Below are 20,223 nucleotides of genomic sequence, written 5' to 3' on the forward strand. Positions count from 1 at the left end.
TATGTTGTATTATTTAGTTTCAGAGATAGAGTTCAGTGATTCATCAGTTGTGTATACCATCCAGTGCTTATTCCATCAAGTGTTCTCCTTAATGCCCATCACACGTTACCCCATCCCCCCCACCCACTAGCAATCCTCAATTTATTTCCCATAGTTAGGAGTCTCTTATGGTTTGCCTCTCTCTCTCTCGTATTTTATTTTATTTTTTTAAAAGATTTTATTTATTCATGAGAGACACAGAGAGAAAGAGAGAGGCAGAGACACAGGCAGAGGGAGAAGCAGGCTCCATACAAGGAGCCCAATGTGGGACCTGATCCCAGATCCCAGGATCACACCCTGAGCCAAAGGCAGACGCTCAAACGCTAAGCGCCCAGACGTCCCTCTCTCTCTTTTAGTTAGTTTTTTTAACGTGCAGTTAAAGGTAAAGTCAACCACACAAACAGGATATAATTATGATATTTTCAAGCAGTGGCTTCTGCTTTTGTCCAAAGGCCCTGGCTGGCCCTCCTAATCTTCTCTCCATACAGAGAAAGAACATATGTTAAATACTATTTTAAAAATTAGATGTAGATGTTGCACCTCAAATCTAGAGTATTAAACTTCCATTGATTATTGAGCCAGATATTAGACTACCTTTACTCTTAAAGGAGAAATGTAACATGTTTGCATTAGCTAGTGTAACAGTGTGCCTCAGTTAAACTATTTGTAAAATGAAAAAAAAAACAAAAAACTTTCCTAGATTAAGGTAATGAGGCCTTAAATCAAGAATCTTCTCTTACCCTAGCATCATCAGGATTTCTTTCTCACTTTGGATATTCAGTCAGTCCATACAGTTTGTGATTAAACCAAAGCTGAGAGAGGTATTCTAACTTCAGTTCACCCAGCAAGTTAGTGGTAGACATGGCATTATTATTTCCAGAGACTTAAGGCTCATGTTATCTCACCACCCTTAATCCCACTTATCATAAGATGTTTATCTTTTTGTCTTTCATAGAGTGTGTAAGGCCTTTGTGAGTACAAAATAGTCTGTTGTTCTTTGTCCAGCTCTGATTTGCCCTAATTTCTATTTGTCCAGATGATGCCTGACTCCAGGGAGAATGAGTGAGAATGTCATTCTTCTCTTATTGTAGATCACATGTGTATTGAAGATGCCATGTGGATTGAGATGTTTAATCCATTCTTGGTATTTCAGAGCCACAGTTAGTTTTTTGAGTCAACACGGACAATATAATTTAGTCTTCTGATCTTTTATTGTATTGGCCTAAAATATATTTTATGAGGCAGCAGCCCAGGGTCATTCCTCCATTGGCAACACTCAAGATTTTTGGCTGGAGAGCACAGTTCTTCAACATTAGTATTTTTAAAACTTCTCTTTGGACTGTAGTCTTCAATAAGAAATATATTCTAACCTTCAATGCAGTACACTCTATGTGTGTGTGTGTGTGTGTGTATATATATATATATATATATATATATATATATGAAACAAGGCTCACAAAACAATATTTAACCTCACAATGTGGATTTTCTCTATTATTTAAAAAATACTGGTCTCGTCACACTGGATTGATTTTTCTATGACCACAAATGGGCTGGAACCTATAATGCAAATAATGGCATCCTATTGAATGTGCATTTTGAAGGCTGATTTTTCTCTTGGTGTGCTGTGTCATACACACACACACACATACTTGAAAGAAAGAAAAGCAAGCTGTACATTTTTAAAAATATATAATTATATTGTAATCCTCATTAAACGTTTCTTGGGGGGCTTGAGACTCTAGGAGTTGGTGTTAGACTAAATTTATCAAACATAGGAATGTACAGTGAAACCTCACTGTACATTATTGTATTTTAAATGTATACTGAAAATATACTGTAGTATGTTTTGGGGACAGGAAAAACTGGAAGGGTTTTCCTGAAGGGATATTGATGGTAACAATTGTCAAGTTTGTAAGAGAAAAATAATTATCTTCAGCTCTATTCTAAATTCTAAATTTTATGGCATATTAATAGTGCTAGATGGAGTGTTAAAAAAAACTGTTAGAGTAAACATCCAGTTTATTCTTGGTTTGTAGTCTGTTAATTTTTGTTTGTTTGTTTACTACGAAACAGTTATAAGAGACAAACTCTAGGAATCAGACCTCTAACCCCTAAAATGACTAGATTGGGAGATTGAGAGATTGGATTAGGTTCCTAAGTGACCTGTAGGGATACAGGCTTGGAAATTCTGATAGGATGACTAAACTTTCCATAGAAGCTTTTAATTTTAACTCCTGATAGAAGGAATTTTCCTCCAAAAGAAAAGTAGTATATTTAATATTTTGGAAATGATCTAGGCCGAAATCATCTTCAGAACATATTCAGTTCTCTGGTTCATAAAGTGTCGAAAAAATGTATTTGTTATGACAGATCTTTTATGGTTAGAAAATCTGATTGAGAAGGACATATTTTCAGTCACTCAATTATGCATCTAGTTAATATCAGAATAATTCATTTTATATAATTCGGGTGATTTTAACACAATTAATGTACTGCTAATAGCAACATTGAATTCAAATCAATGCCAGTAATGGCAAAAGACCGAAATGCATTAATTTATGTGGTAAAGCAGAGACAAGTGGGACTCTAAATTCTAGGTCATTAGTGGCTATTGACAGATGAAGTTTCCTTGAGTCATTCTCTGAGTTGGGCTCATATTTTTGGCACTAAGTGGAGAATACTTCCCTGAGTATACATTTTCCCTGTAATTGTTTTAGTTTCAAACTGTCCCAACTAGTTCGTTCATCTATACCATTGCCCGCCGGACATTTTTAAGAGGTCATAATTATCTGAGATTATACACGAGTAAATAAGAACCTTCACCCTGTCAAAGACAAAAACAACCTGTTTTACTTCCTATATTTTATTTATAGGTATTACTACATTTAACATTTCTTATCCACAATCCCCAACCACCCCCCCTCCAAAATCTCTGAAAACCAAAATGTTTTTGGGAACTCATTTGTCAGTAAAACTTGAACTCAACTTTCTACAAAACCTAAATGCATTGTCAGCTATTTATCATCTATTCCACTTGGTGGGATGTGTCTTGCTGCAGATATACTATGATATTTGATTACATGGTACTGTTCCAGGCACTGCTGGGGGCATACTCTTTTATTGGGTATGCAAACCATATCTCCTTCCTAATATCCAAAAATACTCTGAATTTTGCTTTATTCTATTTTTCAAAATATTCTGAATTTTAAGACATTTTGGTTCCAGGTATTTTGGAGAATGGGTTATGGATCTGCACCACTATCCAGGGGTCATGGCAGAAATCCAGAGGTGATTTTTTACTCTCTTAACCTCCACAACTTTTAGATGACTGAATCTGTTAATATCTTCTGCCCTTTCCCCCCCTCTCAAATTCTCCTACTTCTGTTCTAGTTCAGGATCTCATGAACTCCTAACTGGGGTGCCATAGCCACCTGCTACCTGATATCTCACCAGATGGTGTTAAGCTCAAATCCATCCTCAGCAGAACCCCTCAGCTAAAAATATAAACTTGTATTTCTCTCTACTATGCTTAAGTCTTTTAATAACTTCACGTAGTTCAGGATAGAACCCATGGTCCTTAAAATGGTACCACAGAAACTGGCCCTTGCTTAATTATGGTTTTACTCTGTAAACCAAAATTTTATGTTCCAACAACGGATTTCATTGTTTCCTCCTATGTGCTTTTGTTACTTTCCACTGCTGAGATACCTTACTTTTTATCTGTATCTCTAGAACTCTTCTGGTTCTTAAGACTCAGTTGAGATCTTACGTCACTTAGGAAACTGCATACCTCCCCCCACCCCAACCCACACACACCTCCACATACACCTGAGCTGGGGGGCGACGTCCTATGCATACTTCTATCATGAACTTTACATATATGATTTAATATAGTCTGCTTTTGTGCTTGTGTATACACACATCACTTTTAGATATTTACAAAACATGGAATATTTCTCTTTCCTCTAAGCCTATTGTGGAGTAAAAATATTGGGGTGAAAATAGCACGGGGAGACACTGGGCAGTCAGTATAGTCTTTTTTTTTTATGGGCAGCAACCACAGAAATTGAGGAATTAGGAAACTTGTTTCATGTACTTAATTAGTCTATTTAATTTAGATTGCTGTTATCTCCATCTTATTCTTTTGAATTCTGTTATTTTTGTGCCTTCTGGTTTTGTTCCAAGATCTGAGTTTTACCATTTATTACTGGAGTTAACTTTGTGATTGAAATCTTAGTTTCTGTTTATAAATGTTTTACAACTGAGTATATTGCTATTGGTGAGAAGTTAAGGGGGACAGCTTTTACTTAAATAATATAATCAGACTAGACCAAAAAAAAAAAAAAAAGGCATCTGTCAGTTTTACCTCTTAACATAAATATTTTTCAAATCCATCTACTTTTCTCCATTCCTGTCACTACCATCATCTCTTGCCTGGATTTTTGCGAATGCCTCCCTCCTGATTATCTGAATACTTCTTGGTTAGTTCCCTATGCTGTACCCAGAGGGATTTTTTTTTCAAAACATTCAAAACTACTTAAAGCCCTTTATTGCCTTAGGATAAGGCAAGCTGCTTGACTCAGCCTAAAGGCCTGGCACCACCATTTAGCTCCTGTGTAGTGCACACACTGCATATCATGTTCCTCCTGCCTCTGTCTTTTCAAGTGTCATCATCCCTGCCTGGAACGCTCTTCCCTCCTCCTTTGGCCTATCTAGCCAAAGCTCACCCTTCAGATTCCAGTTTGAGCTCCCCCTTTCCAGCACTAAGTAGAATATTTCACCAGTCTTCCCCTGCACCCCCACTCCCCACCCCAACTATGGATTACAGTGAAGACTGTAGTCTCAAGAAATTAAGTCCCACTTAGTACCTGGGAGTATCAACTTTGTGAGATTTCTCACAGAAGGAGCATATTTTAATATGTGGCTTATATTTTAAAAATTAGATCTTAGTGATTAATACCTTTATATTTTTATCAAGGAACAGAAGTTAATATTTGTTGTCCTAGTAAGTATTAGCCCTTATTTATGATTTTACTATTGAGCACTTATGTGCCAGGCATATTTTAAGCAATTTATATGAATTACACATTTAATCTTCAAAGTCACTCAATGAGGTACATGCTATTTTTCTCCCTATTATAGAGACAGGAAAATTGAGAAATTAAGTAATTTACCACCATCTATGAGGCCAGTGCAATGTCAGAGCCAGTCTTCAAATCCAAGCTGTCTGATTCCAAATCCTGTACTCCTATCCTGCTTATATGTAAATAAAATTAGAATTATTAAAAGGCTCACAATGGCAACAGCAACTAAATCCAGTCACCTCTCATCTCCCCCAGTCCTGCTGCCTCCAGAAACAACTTTAACCTTTTTTAGGAGTTTCTTCCAGTATTTGCCCTTTGCAATAATGTGTATCGTTGAGTCTGAGTAAAATTGTTTTAATCATGGAGTTAATAATTCATTTAAGAAAAAATTGCTTGCTTTTTCCACATATCCATTTCTATTTCTGTATACTCCCACATCTTCTCAGTATGATTTTCCCACATAATCACACCGATTTACTGGTTTCTTCTGAAGCTCTCTGTCCTCTTGTTCCAGTTTGGGCTATTGTTTCTAGACCTGTTCCATAGCAATTGTTTGGGATTTTTCTTTGCTGACATTTCTGTTGGAGTCCCTATTTCCTAAATATGATGATTTTGTTGTTTATTTACTTTCTCATGAGGATCAAATACATTCCCCAGTAGCTTCTTGAGAAATAATGAATGAAATTAAGAAATTTGAGATATCTGTCAGAAAATCTTTATTCCACTTTCAATTTTTTCCAGCGTATTTTTTAGATAGTTACTCTATCCACATGCTCCAAAATCTTAAAAAAGTAAGGAGCTGTATATGATACGTCTTCCTTTTGCTGTTGCCCTCTGACACCTGGTTTTCTTCCCTGTGAGAAAACAGTGCTTACATTTTATGAATATATATATATATATATTCATATTCATATATGCAGGATTCATCTGCATTCTTATGTATGTAATTTATGTATAATGTAATGTATATAAATACATACATAAGAATGCAGATGAATCCTTTTTTAAAATTTAACTTATTGTGGAAAAAACCTCATATCAGCATATAAAGTACCTTATTTGTTTTTAATTTGGCATAATATTCCATCATATGACTCTATCATAATTTATCTATTATAACTTATTTTCCTATTGGTAGAGTTGGCGGTTGTTCCAGCATTTTGATGTTAAATGATGCTTTACTGTGTAGACTTACAGGTTATCATTCTACTAGCATAATAGCATATCTGTGAGATAAATTTCTAGAAGTTATCCTCACACCGATTGATACATTGATGGAGGCAAGTAGTGTGATATCTTGTGAGTTTGATAATTCTGAGTCAGATGGATAGGGGTAAGGATGAAAGAACACCTGGTACTAAATACCTGATGGCAAAGCGGGTCCTTTTGGGGGACAGTTAATAGTTCAGATTTCTGAACTGAAAGGTTTCTGATGCAAATTATTATTTTCTTTCTTTTTTTAATAATAAATTTATTTTTTATTGGTGTTCAATTTGCCAACATACCGAATAACACCCAGTGCTCATCCCGTCAAGTGCCCCCCTCAGTGCCCGCCACCCAGTTGCTGGTGGACCTCCTCCCCTTCCACCACCCCTAGTTCGTTTCTCACCCACCCCCGCCCTCCTCCCCTTCCACCACCCCTAGTTCATTTCCCAGAGTTAGGAGTCTCTATGTTCTGTCTCCCTTTCTGATATTTCCTACCCATTTCTTCTCCCTTCCCTTCTATTCCCTTTCACTATTATTTATATTCCCCAAATGAATGAGAACATATAATGTTTGTCTTTCTCCAATTGACTCATTTCACTCAGCATAATACCCTCCAGTTCCATCCACGTTGAAGCAAATAGTGGGTATTTGTCATTTCTAATGGCTGAGGAATATTCCATTAAAATTATTATTTTCTTTGTGTTACTTGAGCTTTTTGACCATGACCTTTGTTTTTTCAGATTTGACCCATCTTTCTGAACTGGTTAAGACTTGCTGCTTTTCAAGGCTCATCAATCTCCTTATACCCTTTGCCTTCTATCATTACCTCTTTTAGCATTCATGGCCTCATAACCTGCTTTTTAGCTCTAGGTCCTCCTCTGCAGATAATCTAGAACAGAGCACTCATTAGCTGGTCTTTTTCAACAAGTCAAGAACTCATCTTTGCACACTTAACAATTTAACAAAGTTCCCAGCCTCCTCATCGATTCATTTGCTGAATTCAGCTAACGCTAACTCCCAGATCTCTTCCCAAGTCTCCACACCCCTTCTACTCAATCTCTCACCTGGATTACTTTAATAGTCTTTTAATCCCCTTCAGTCTTCTTTTTGACTGCCTACCCCCACCCCACCCCACCAACTGCCCCCAAATCCATATTCAGCACAGCTTCAAGAATAACCATTTTAAATTTCAGATGTGAGATTAGGTCATCACCTTAAGATCTCTCAGGGCCTCTCCCCTTTGCCTAAAGTAAGTACAAATACCACAGAATTAGGTACCCCTCCCTTCCTTCCCTGTATGGAGCTTTGCATTCAGCATTCTCATGGGTCTCAGTGTGTGGTAATTGTCTATGAATGGTCTTGACGTTGGCTTTTGAGAAGAATTAAAGTTTAGTCTGACCCTGGTTTATTTCCAACTGAAATGTGTTAATAAGACTTTTTCATGCTTTACCCATGAGGGGTGTGTAATGCAGGAATTTCAGGTGGTGACTAGATAAGTGGAGGGATAGTCTGTAATTTCGAAATAGGTGTAAATATAGTCTAATCTTAAGACAGACATTGCTTTTATGCCTAATTTTTTTTTTTAATAATGTGGATTTGTGGACTATTTGATTCTTTTACATCTGGGAAGTGGAAGCTAATGGAGACTGGGTAAGTACAGGGAAATAATGTAAATGCTCAGCCTGAAGCTTTTTTGGATTTCTAGACCAAGGCTTGGCAAACAACAGCCCTTGGCCCAAATTCTATCCCTGACCTGTTTTTGTAAACAAAATTTTATTGGAATTAGCTTTGCCCATTTGTTTGTGTATTGTGTATGATTGCTTTTGCACAACAAAAAGAGAATTGAGTAGTTGCACAACTACTCATACGGCCCACAAAATAAAACTTATTTACTATTTAGCGACTTATAGAAAGTTTGCTGACACTTTTAAAGATAGGAATGGAAGCTGAGATGTGGAGAATGATTACCTCGTAAATTGTAGATAAGCCTGTAGAAATGCAAAGTGATAGCAATGGAGCAGCAAGCAGTCTTACTCATTTGTTTCCACATTCCCCTATCCCTAATAGTCTGAGGCTTCAAGAGAGAGAATGAGTGGATAGAAATTGTTTATTACTTGTGAGTTTTGGGACTCCTTCATGAAAGGAATGTTCACTGAACTTACTGTGTGCAACCTATATGCCCATCCTCCAGTTATGTTCCACGACACAGCCCCAGTACACTCCCTTTACTAAGATTTTGAGAAAAAAGCCTCACTAATGTGAGGCTTCCCTGGTTTCAGTGGAGATGATGGGATGCTACAGTAGCAGACAAGGGGCAACATTTAACCACCAAAGACAAAGTAGGGATATATACAATAATGGAAATCAGGGGCATAGATGTAATCAGAAGGCATTGTTTTTCAAACGGGATGAATGAAATAGATGAGCACTACCACAGTATCACTTTGTGTATGTACCAGAAAAAAACCCACTAAGCCTGGTGGCAAAAACGTTGGCTTTAGTTACCACAGTTGAGCATCATTACCTCTTACCCAGTTTCCAAATGTAAGTCAATTCACAGGCCCAGAGACCTTTGATTGAAGTTGAGGCCTAGTCTTGAGAAGGCTGCACAAATCTTCCTCAGAAGCCTTCCCCAGAAGGACATGTAGCCATTTATTAGAGAGGCTATGCTTTGGGGAAAATACTCAGACCTTTCCTACTAATTCCTAGGGAGCCAGAATACACTTTGTGGCCCTCTAGTCATAATGGGAAATTATAGTAATTAGATAATAGATGGAATCTTAGCTCAAGTCTGACTCACAGGGGGCCCACATGTCAGCAGGTCTACGCTGTGCTTATTTCCCCATTTCCTTAATGTATGATTGGAGTCAACATTCTGGATGACTAGCAGAATCCCTATATTGGTTTTCTAAGTCATAGATTCAGGACCATCGTGATAGGAAAGCTAAGTAGAAGAACTTAGAACTTTTCCTCCTTCTAAGAGAGTAAATTAGAAATAATGCTGTATCCCCAAGGGAGTTGTTGAGATCAGTGCCACCATCACAGATTTGAAATAAGACTTGAGGTACCTATTACATCTCATTTAACTCACTTATTTGGCCTGTGCAGAAGTTGGATGAATCTTAGAGAATGAATGGACTATTACGAACTTAATCATTGGATGATTCCAAATGTGCTTACCGACCCAGATGTGGTATCTTTACTTGATATAATCAACACAGCCTCTGGCATTTAGTATGTAGCTATTGACTTGGTTAATTGCTTTTTCTCCATACCAATTTACAAGGAGCACCAAAGGCAATTTGCTTTTATCTAGCATGGCCAAGAGCCAGGTCAGTTCTCCTGTCCTAGAAATCTTAATTATCCCAACATCCACAAAATATCACATTGGTTTACTATGTTGATAATATTATGTTGACTGTATCTGATGAGCAGAAAGTAGCAAGTGCTTTAGATGTTTTAGTGAAGCATTTGCGAACCAGAGGGTAATGAGAATCACAAAAATTCGGGAGGGCTTCAGTAACATATCTGGGCATTCAGTTGTCACTCTACTTAATATACTTTTTTTTTTTTTGAGGCAATATTTTCTTTCTTTTTTAAAAAAAAATATTACATTGAAGTTGTTAGATATGAAGTTTACTAGTCTTTAAGTAACAGAATATTAGGTGGGATTGTGACAGAATTTGATAAGTAATTCACATTGTCACAGTAATGGATACAATGGCTGTTGGTACTCTGCATCTAATTTTGAGGTTTCCTCTTTACTTGTAAGTAGGATGCTTGCATCTTGTTAGGTGGAATATGGAGTTGTTGCTATTGTACAGGAGTTCAAATGTGTGAGAAAGTGTGCAGATGGAAACTGAGTAGCTGAAAAGGTAGACAGTGCTGCTTATCAATTTATTGTCTCTCAGTTCCAAATTTATTCTCTTCTGCTCTGTAATAATGGAGGGACACTGGAAGGACACTGAAAGCAGAAGGTGCTTCCTTTCCTGGTTCCAGGGTGGCTTTCTGGTTAGGCTCTTTCTGGGCATAGTTGTCTTCTACTTTTCAGCCTCTACATAGTTTTCCCTAGTGTCAGGTAACTGCACAGCACATCTTTTTCTAGAGCTGCCACCACCCTGTACTTTCTTCAGAGCTTGACTTGAGCAGTAGTGTTGACCTGGAGTCATAGACATCATGGACCAGTTCCCTAGCCTTGGTCACCGCTCCCTGCACTCTGTTTAGCTTCATACATGTGCTGCACACTGGGGACCCCCAAAACTGGGTTTCTAGGTAACTTGCCCAAATTTTAACACAGGCACCAGTCTGCCACCATATCAACCCAGGCTATACATAAAAGTGCACTAGACTCCTGCAGAGGACAAGCTTCTTAGCTCCAGGTGCCATCAGCAGCCAGTAGCCAGCAGTTATCTTCAGCACCTAGCAAGTTCCAGTGTTTGACATTTATCTCTGAGTGGCTTCTTCTGGGACTCCAGAGGGCAGATTTTTTGGCAGGTCTCACTAGTGATACACTTGTGTCACTTTTGCACCATCAGGGGTCTGACACTGTGCTCTCTCCGTAGAGATCTCTGGATCTCAGCACTGACGAGGGGAGGGTTCTTCCTTGGGCCCCCATCTCAGCCTTGTGGGTAGTGGTCACCCCTTATATCTACTACTATGTTATTTAGAATTCTCTTTTACCCTCACTAACAAATTCCTTGTTACTCCAATCCTCTCTTAATAATAGATTAAACTTTCCTTTTTCAAATCACTATGTAGTTTCTGTCTCTTTACTAATCCAAGAGCCATCAACTATGTTTACAAGGTAAACAGACAGACAAATCTTTTAAAATTTGGTACTTCTGCCCAGGGGAAGTACTAGTTAAGTGGGTAATCTGTGGTACTACTCAAATTACTCCTCAAAATTCCTCTACTGTCTATATGCCATAAATAATCATATAGACTTTCACAGCTGCAGATTTATTCACAGTAGCAGGAGACGTATGTGAGCTCCCCTTCTCCACCATCCTACACTCCCCACAAAGGATAGTGTAGTTCCATAATTACTTGTTTGCTCCAAACTGTAAAGATAGAATTGGCTGGTCCACAAATCAAGATCCTGTCTATAACCTTTCACCTTCAAAGATAATATTGTTAATGGAGATGCTTATTTGACCAAGTTTAGCTGAGAATTTGGATGCTTGACCACACACCCTTTTCTGTATTAAAACCTGTGCCTCTGAGTTGTTGGAGGTCAACTCTGGCTTTTTGTCATATAACCAAGAGACACACTTTTGTTCAGAAAGTAATCCTGCTCTATGACAGTTGCATGCAGTTAGTTGTCTGCTGGTGGCATTTTCCAGCCAGCCAGCACAACAATACTTTGTCTTTAGCTGAGATCTTTGGAATATGTCTGCCTTCTCCTGTGAGGCAGCATGTAGCCATCTCCATGCGGTTTGCTTTGCATCAATGTTTGTCACCTGTCATATATCCACAAGTTACTTCCTGCTCAGAGGAATTGCTGGCGAGGATGTAGACACGGACTTAAGCATAATCAAAACTAACAAACCGCAATAGCAAGTCACCATGACATTTGATTTTACCAAAGAATACAAGCAAAAATGACTTCCTGCCACTCCTCCCTTCCCTAACCAGCAGATGAGGGCATTTAATAGAATTTCTGCCCAAGCACATAAAGTTTATTATTAGGGCAAGTTTTTTTTTTTTTATTCTTGTTTTGTTTTAAAAATTTGATTAGGAAATCTAGATGATAATGTGTGGCAATGATCCAATATACATTAATTTTGCAATATTGTCCTTTTCTTAATTTGCAATATATGCTACATTTTTGCTAATCTTTAGATTTTTGTGATTACCCTTAACTCTTTATAGCATGTTTTAATTCATGCTATAGCAAGCAAGTTTCATATACCAATTAGGTTTTGTGCCAGTTAAAGTCACCTGGAACTAGACCCTGAATCCCTGAGGATGTAAAATTTTATTGTCACAAATATAGGAATAAGAAATGGAAAGAACTACTTTCCTCTTTTTTATTAAATGTTATTTTCACGTGCAGTTATGAAATGTTCTGCTTTTCACTACTTTTCTACTTTGGAGGATTGCTTCAGTTGGAATTTTTAAGTTAAACTAATAACTAATGTTTTTGCAGTGTGTCTTTTTTACCTGGAAGGAACAAACAGACACTAAAAATGGATCTTATCTTGATCTTTTCCCATTTGAATCTACATTTAAACAACATCCTCAGGTGATTCATTGTCACACTAGAGTTTGAGAAACCATAGTCCACATAAGTGGAAGCCACAGCTTTGTGGTTAGGTTATTTTAATTTGTGGTATTTTACTTCTTTCTGTTCCTATAGAAATATGTTTTTGCCCCAATAATCATCCATCGATTTTAACCCAGTCTCAGATTGCTAGACTCATGCATATGGTTTTAGCCTTTTAAAATATCATTTTGTGGATATTTTTATTTATTATTAGTACACTTTTGTAATATCTACATGTAAAGTACCATATACATTGATATTTTTTAAGATCAGAGGGCTTCTGAATTTTAATTTTTTTCTAATTTTAGAAATTTAGAATTTAGAAGGTCTTTGAATTTAAATTATTTTTTTCTAGTTTTAAAAAAGATTTCATGGTATTCCTATCTCCTATGAATCTGATGTTCTATAATTAGCAAGTGACCATTTTAGATAGGTATATTTAAAGCTTTAGAAAGAGTTCAGTAAGAACAAGACCGTCATCTGCTAATCATTTTATATCTTGAATTTGCTGTTGGGCTGATTTATTGTTTTTTCATCTCTGAAACTTCTGAGTTTAATTGGAAGTTGTTGATTCTAGAAGAAATTTGTTTTGTTTCATTGGCTGTTTTCACATAGGTCTTCAAATTTGGTAAGTAGTGAGGTCTAGGAACATGATGTTATTCCCAGCAATGGGAATTAAGAATCCTGGTTTTCTTTAATCCATTCATTTATTGTGTTGGATTATGTATTTTATTGTTCAGAGTTTGTGTTTTTCCATCTTTTTGATGGGAATAAAATATGTAAAAAATTATTTTACAACACTAATTTGCAGTAGAACCAGTGTCTCATTTATATCAGCAGTAATCTCTAAGCCTTTTCAAGAAACTTTGGGTCATTCTTGCTTTGGATTTAATCTCTTCATGTCAAAATAACTTTTTCTCATTTTCTATCAAGAATCTATTTTGAAAAACCTGTCTTTGGAATATTAGAAATTAATAGTGGGATTGCCTTTGGATAAATGTAGTCCTTTCCTTATGAGGTGCTAGTATTGATTTGCCCAAAGTCTTATGACCTACACCAGTGTAATTCTTAGTACTTGCTACCCTTTAGAATTATCTGGAGAGCCTAAAATAATGACAAAAACAGGACCAAGGCCCTGACCCTCAAACAGTTAAATCAAACTCTCTAGAGGGGAAGGAAGCCTAAGGCACTCTTTTAAAAGAGCTTTCTGCTAATGTGTATCCAGAGTTGAAGACCACTCATAGAGACGCTTAATGTTGAGTGTAATTTCCATTAATGGAAGCCTGATATTGCATATTAGCAGCAAAGGACAAAAAAGTCATATAAAAAAGTCACATAAAAGTCCCTGGGAGATTTATGTTGGAATCTTCAAGTGATCAGCAATTAATAAAAGACGACTGTTCCCTTTTGAAATAATATGAAGAGAGGAAAGCATCATGTTCCTACTTTAGTAGACTCTGTCACTAAAAGATCTCAATCTTTTGATACTCTATTGTTAAAATCTACAATCTCATCTTCAATCTTTATTGCTAAAAATATGCTCTGAAAAGAGTTGTGTTCTTTTTTTCTTTTCTTTTCTTTTTTTTTTTTTAACTCATTTGTCCAGAAAACCTTACCTGATATGAAGCTATTTGTAGTTCTTTCCTTAGGTTTTTCCCTTATCTCTTTACATTTAGAGTGTTAGTTTTTTTTTTTTTTTAAGGTCTACTTATTTATTTTAGAGAGAGCTGAGTGGGGTTAAGGACAGAGGGAGAGAGAGGCAGAGAGAGAGAGAATCCTCAAGCAGACTCGCTTCTGAGTGTGGAGCCTGATGTGGGACTCAACCGCAGGACCTGAGATTACAACCTGAGCTGAAATCATGTCAACTGTCAACCTGCCAAGCCACCCAGACACCCCTTAGAGTCTCAATTCTTGACTATTAAAGATCTTATTTCAGATAACTTCAGTTAAAAGCTTAGTAATTTAGATCAGACCTGAGTTTGAACACAGTTGGGAGAATGGTACCCTTCCACTTAAATGAATGGCATTGGCCAAGCCCCTTAATCTATTTGACTCTCATTGTTTGTCAGGAAAATAGGAATGACTTCACAAGATTGTTGGAAGACTAAATGAGAATCTGTGTGATGTTAAAGTATCAGGGACCTAGTCAACATTTAACAAAAGCGAATTATTGTTTATTATTTCTAATAATAAGCGAAATCCTGATCATTCTTTCCTTTTCCAGTCAACAAACATTTTTTGGGTGTTCACTGTGTCACCAACATTCTGGTAAGTGCCAGAAAAACAACCATGAATAGGGAGACACTGTATGCCCTTCATGAGTTTTCCTTTACTCCTTCATTGGAGATATCCTAAACTAAAACCTACTAATTGAGTGGCTTCCTTAGATAGACAAACACACAATGATAGATTATTGCCTTATTGATGAAGAACTTCTCTAGTTTATAATTTATTCCAAAACAAAAGACTTTCTTCCAACTGCCTCATTAGTTCTATCCTTCTTTCTCATTTACCACCCTACCCACAAATATGATTTCTGGCATATAATGTTTTGGGAAAACCATCACTGTTAGAGAAGTAACTGGTCCTGTCATCTCCCTTTATACTTTCCTTGGATCCTTTCTTGCTTTATGTGTTGTTAAAACGTCCAAAGGAGACCAGCTCATTCCTTCTCAAATTCCTGATCTAGCTTACGTTTGGCGGCTCAGGATATCCAGTATCACTAGAAGCACTGGAGAAGGGGATTTTTGGTGATCAACTCAGGGATAGGAAGGAGGATGAACATAGGTTGATTTTATATCTATTTATCAAGCTGTAGTTAAAGAAAGGTGATCAGATAGTATTTCATAGGTGACCATTATCCTATGAAGCCTCAACTATTGCCTGTTCTTATCTCCCTAGAACCTCTTAGATTAGATTGTTGCCCTATTCGTCTGAATGTGCCCTAAATCCTAAACCTAGATCTTCGAGGCATGACTGTAACTAGTCTAGTGGATTCTCTGCCAGGGTTCATTCCTGGTTTTGCACTAAAGCCCATTGGACCAGCTCTAGTGCAGTTTACTTTTAAAGATGAACCAACTGTGAAATAAATAACATCTTTCAAGGATAAACTGCAAGCTGTAAAATCTATATTCACTTGACATGGATGCTTTATCTATTAACCTGTTTTCCCTTGATTGCCTCGATTTTGTTTTCATATTCCCTGATCTTTCTTTCCAGTTTATCCTTTTTCCTGTCACCCCTTAAATGTAGCTATTTCTCTGGTCTCCATTATATACTGCAGGTGAACTCTTCTGTACCCCAAGACTGACTCCCTAGAGTCATCTCTGGCACAGAGCTTTTCCGTGATTTTCAGTCCTATATATCTTTTTACTCATGAGAACTCACCTTGAGAGTCCTAGCAGCACCTCAAATTTGTTTCCCAAAGTGAACAAATTATCTCTTTAATTCCTACTCCAAGTCTACTCTTCTTCCTATATTCCCTGCCTTTGTTAATGTCATCACTGTAGCCACCCATTTCCCATTCTTTCCTTTCTCTCACCAAGTGCTGTTTGATTCTACTTCCTGGACTCCTGAATTAGTCCTCTCTATCCTTCCTACTTTCTTCATTTCTTTGGTCACCTTTACTGGTACTGAGGAGCCTGTGATTTATCTAAAGCATAAATATGATTATGATTCTTCCTCAAAATTATCCAGTTCCGGGCAGGCCAGGTGGTTCAGCGGTTTAGCGCCACCTTCAGCCCAGGGCCTGATCCTGGAGACCCGGGATCGAGTCCCACATCAGGCTCCCTGCATGGAGCCTGCTTCTCCCTCTGCCTGTGTCTCTGCCTCTGTCTGTGTGTCTCTCATGAATAAATAAATAAAATCTTTTAAAAATTAAAAAAAATCTTTAAAAAAAATTATCCAGTTCCTCCCACTCAGAACAAAATTGGCAGATTCCAAACTCACTTTGTGTGCTGGTCTTTGACTTCCTGGCTTCCCCTCCTGCTGTGTCCTATCTTCCACTTCTGCTGTACTCAAGGACTGCCCATGTCTTGTCTTGCTTTTATGTCTTTGTATCCATCATTCATTCTCTTCTCTGCTTTCTTGTCCACCTGTCTAAAAATTGCTTATCTTTCAATTTTGCTCACAGATGTTATCTTTGGGAAAATTTCCCCGGGATTTTTCCTTAGTTTCCATATTGCTTTCATAGTCTTACATCTCAGCACATGTCACACTGTTTTGTGGTTGCATGTCGACATGCCATATTTCATACTAGTCTCTGGTCCTTGAAAGCAAGAGCTATCTTTAATTTGGTAGCCAGAGCCTAGGACAACGTTTGGTAAACAAGAAATTACACGGCAGCAATTGGGTGGTTCTGAAACTATATATTATGGCTTTAAATAATGTAAAAAGCTTACCATGTCATTTTAATTCTTATATGAGGCTCTTAAGGTAACCAAAACTCAGAAATATTGGAATCTCATTTTTATGAGCAACATACATTGTAATTGAGTTATTCTTTGAAGTCAAAATGCTTATTCCATACATATATATATATATGTATCTTTCCAATTAGGAATAGTATATAGAACTATTAAAGTTCTGCCTGTTTTATTTAGCTTAAAATGTCTTACTAAAGGCCAGAGAATCCATCTTAGAACTTGGCTTTTTAATTTTAAATTTAGCAATACGAGAGAAACTGAATAAAGTGTCAAACGTAATTTTCACTTCTATAAATTAAATTTGCCTTAAAATATATTTAGAATTTAAGGAAAAGGGCATGTTCCTTCCCCTCTGCCTCTGCAAATTTGAGTATAATGGTGCATGGTATAAATTATATGCTGAAACCCCTTCATATTACAATTTTGAAAACATCATGAAGAAATTCAGCCTTCACTGTGACTCAGGCTATCATCAATGTTCTCTTTTTTCTTTTCCTTTCTTTCTCTTCTGGTGGCCCAAATTGGAGTTTAATCAACATGTTACTCTGTTCTTAGGGTCAACTGCAAGCAGTATTTTATTAAACTAAGTACTGCTTTTGTAACTCAGTGATTTCTGTTGCCTCTTTAGTGTCACATCAAGTAAAGTTTAGTGCTGTCTTCTTTTTGCTATTAGATTTTGTATTTGTGTGGCCTATTGCAAATAGCTGTGGTATAAGAACGCGATAGATGCTCTTAATTTTCTAGTCTTTATTGGTTCTGTCAGGATTCACAAGTGTAATCAGGTGAACAAATTTGAAGCATGCCAGTTTACTTGTTGGTGAAGCTGCTTTATAATCTTAACTGGTTTAGTTGGAGTAAAGGTTTATAAATTGTTTATAAAAACAATTACATGCCTATCATGTAGTAGATATTAGCCACAATTTACAAGGTATTTTTTCCTGGAGATAAATCTCTAATAATTTATAGCCTCAATAGATTATAGCTAATAACAGCAAATATGTTCTTTCTTCTAAAAGTGTAATTTTCTTGAGGGCAAAATATCTTTGTATTTTTGTTAACCATAAGAGTACATTGTTTATAGCTTATGTTTAGTTGTTGGTTGAGTGAATGAGTTGAGCCATGCCTATAGGAATGAATAGCTATTAATGCCATTTATCATTTCTGTTTATAGGTATTGCCATTTAATGAAATCTTCTTGCCAGCAAATCTATGATAAAAAAATATAAGTAACAGAGGAAACTATAACTGTTATTTGTCAAGTGGCAAGCTTTTAATGCCAGAATGACTCACATAAAGCGACTAGTAAAATTACATCTTAAAAGACATTATCATAAAAAGTTCTGGAAGCTTGGTACAGTAATTTTTTTCTTTATAATATTTTTGATTTTAATGCAAAGAGAAGTAAGTATTCAATATTCCAAAGAGGAATCAAAGATGGAAAGAAATATAAACAAAAACAAGATGTTTGATTTCATGCTAGAAGCTGTAAACAATATTAAAGATGCAATGCCAAAAATGCAAATAGGAGCACCTGTCAGGCAAAACATTGATGCTGGTGAGAGACCCTGTTTGCAAGGATACTATACAGCAGCAGAATTGAAACCGGTTCTTGACCGCCCACCTCAGGATTCTAATGCACCTGGTGCTTCTGGTAAAGCATTCAAGACAACCAATTTAAGTGTTGAAGAGCAGAAGGAAAAAGAACGTGGAGAAACAAAACACTGTTTTAATGCTTTTGCAAGTGACAGGATTTCTTTACACCGAGATCTTGGACCAGACACTCGACCTCCTGAGTATGTTCAAGAATATTCATTGTTTACTGTTTAACATTAGGGTTTCAGGGGAGGGGCATCAATAAGGAGTTTGCTTGTTCTTCAGCCATTCTGAGGCAAAATAACAACAACTGCTGTTTAATTATGTTTTGCTTATTATTGAGGCTATCCATATCTATTCTTGGTGAGGCATTGCAAATGTGAAAAGTTGTTACCTTACAAATTAGAAAACTAAATTTTAAATCTGACTTTTGTGGAACCACAAAAAAAACCCTTTATCTTAAATGCTTTAGTTTTCTAATCTATTAAGAAGGGTATATGGGACCGGTTTTACAGGGAATGTGGGAGGCAGAGGAGCTATTTCTATTCCTCTGTATATTGCTATAGAATAAATAGAGATGTTTAAAAAGTGCCAAGACTTTGGAGCTGTATTTCAGAATGCCCTGTAGCCTTTTGTAACCTTTCTTTTAAGGAACAGTGTTGTTAAATTGCTAATTCAATGATGATTTTTTTTTCTCTATAGATTTTTGTGTGGTATCATATGTATAGAATTGTCTCCCTTTACCTTCTGAGAGCCCAGCATTGCTTTTTATGTCACTCTATTTACATGTCATCTCAAGTACACAGTATCTTTACTGCAGTTTCCCTCCAGATCCTACTGTACTGTCCAAAATGTTAACCATTTCGTTATCTTTGAGGTAGTGTTCAAATGCTCTATTTGATTCAAATAGCTAATTGATTCAAACCACCTGTTGATTTGTTGAAAGTGTAAGACTGTAAGCAAGCGAAGCTTACACATTTGCTTTCTGATCATGATAGAATTATATTTGGAAGTGAACCTGACTTAACAGACGTAAGTCTATGGCCTCACTCATATTTTTCTAGATTTATGATCATGAATACTTGTTCCAACTATTAATCTCTCAGTTCTGAAGTTGTATGGATTAGAATTCTGTCTCTCTATCCTAATCTGTGTGATTCAAGGTTAAGATGCTCATCATTTTCAAATGAATGTGTGAAGAAACAAGTGAATGTCCATAAAATATTCTACCTTTATAATAAGGCACAGAATAGTTCCGTTCTTATGTTAATAGTTTAAAATGCAGGATTGCATTTGACTGATTTGGGAAGAGGTCTTGACTGAAAAGCAATCCACATCACTAGTCAAGAAGCATAATTTTTATTCTTTGACATGACAGTCCCTGTCAGTTCAAGATATGTTTTTTTTTCCCAATATAATATCAAGGAGCTACAATAATACTCAGTAATGAAATCATTGTAAGTGAAAAACAACTAAGCACTTAAAGAACCTTTTTTGGATAGGAATTAGATACCTAGAACTGTGAAGAATTGATGAAGATTTAACACTTTCTTACTTTAAATTTAACTTATATCAGCAAGGAACACATTTTCGGAAGAATTGCTGATCT

At 36.6% G+C, this 20,223-nt stretch overlaps 1 protein-coding gene across 4 annotated transcripts in view; it reads left to right on the plus strand.

Annotated features, from left to right (window-relative positions):
• GALNT3 (polypeptide N-acetylgalactosaminyltransferase 3) overlaps positions 1-20,223 on the plus strand; it is a 93,960-nt gene that overhangs the window by 52,765 nt on the left and 20,972 nt on the right. For all 4 annotated transcript variants that reach the window (XM_072811507.1, XM_072811506.1, XM_072811505.1 and 1 more), the window contains exon 2: positions 18,193-18,814. In XM_072811507.1, the coding sequence (XP_072667608.1) occupies positions 18,303-18,814 (512 nt within the window). In that variant the 5' untranslated portion in view covers positions 18,193-18,302. The remainder of the gene's footprint in view (positions 1-18,192; positions 18,815-20,223) is intronic.

The sequence above is a fragment of the Canis lupus genome, chromosome 34 (assembly GCF_048164855.1).
Source record: "Canis lupus baileyi chromosome 34, mCanLup2.hap1, whole genome shotgun sequence".
Lineage (NCBI taxonomy): Eukaryota > Metazoa > Chordata > Mammalia > Carnivora > Canidae > Canis > Canis lupus.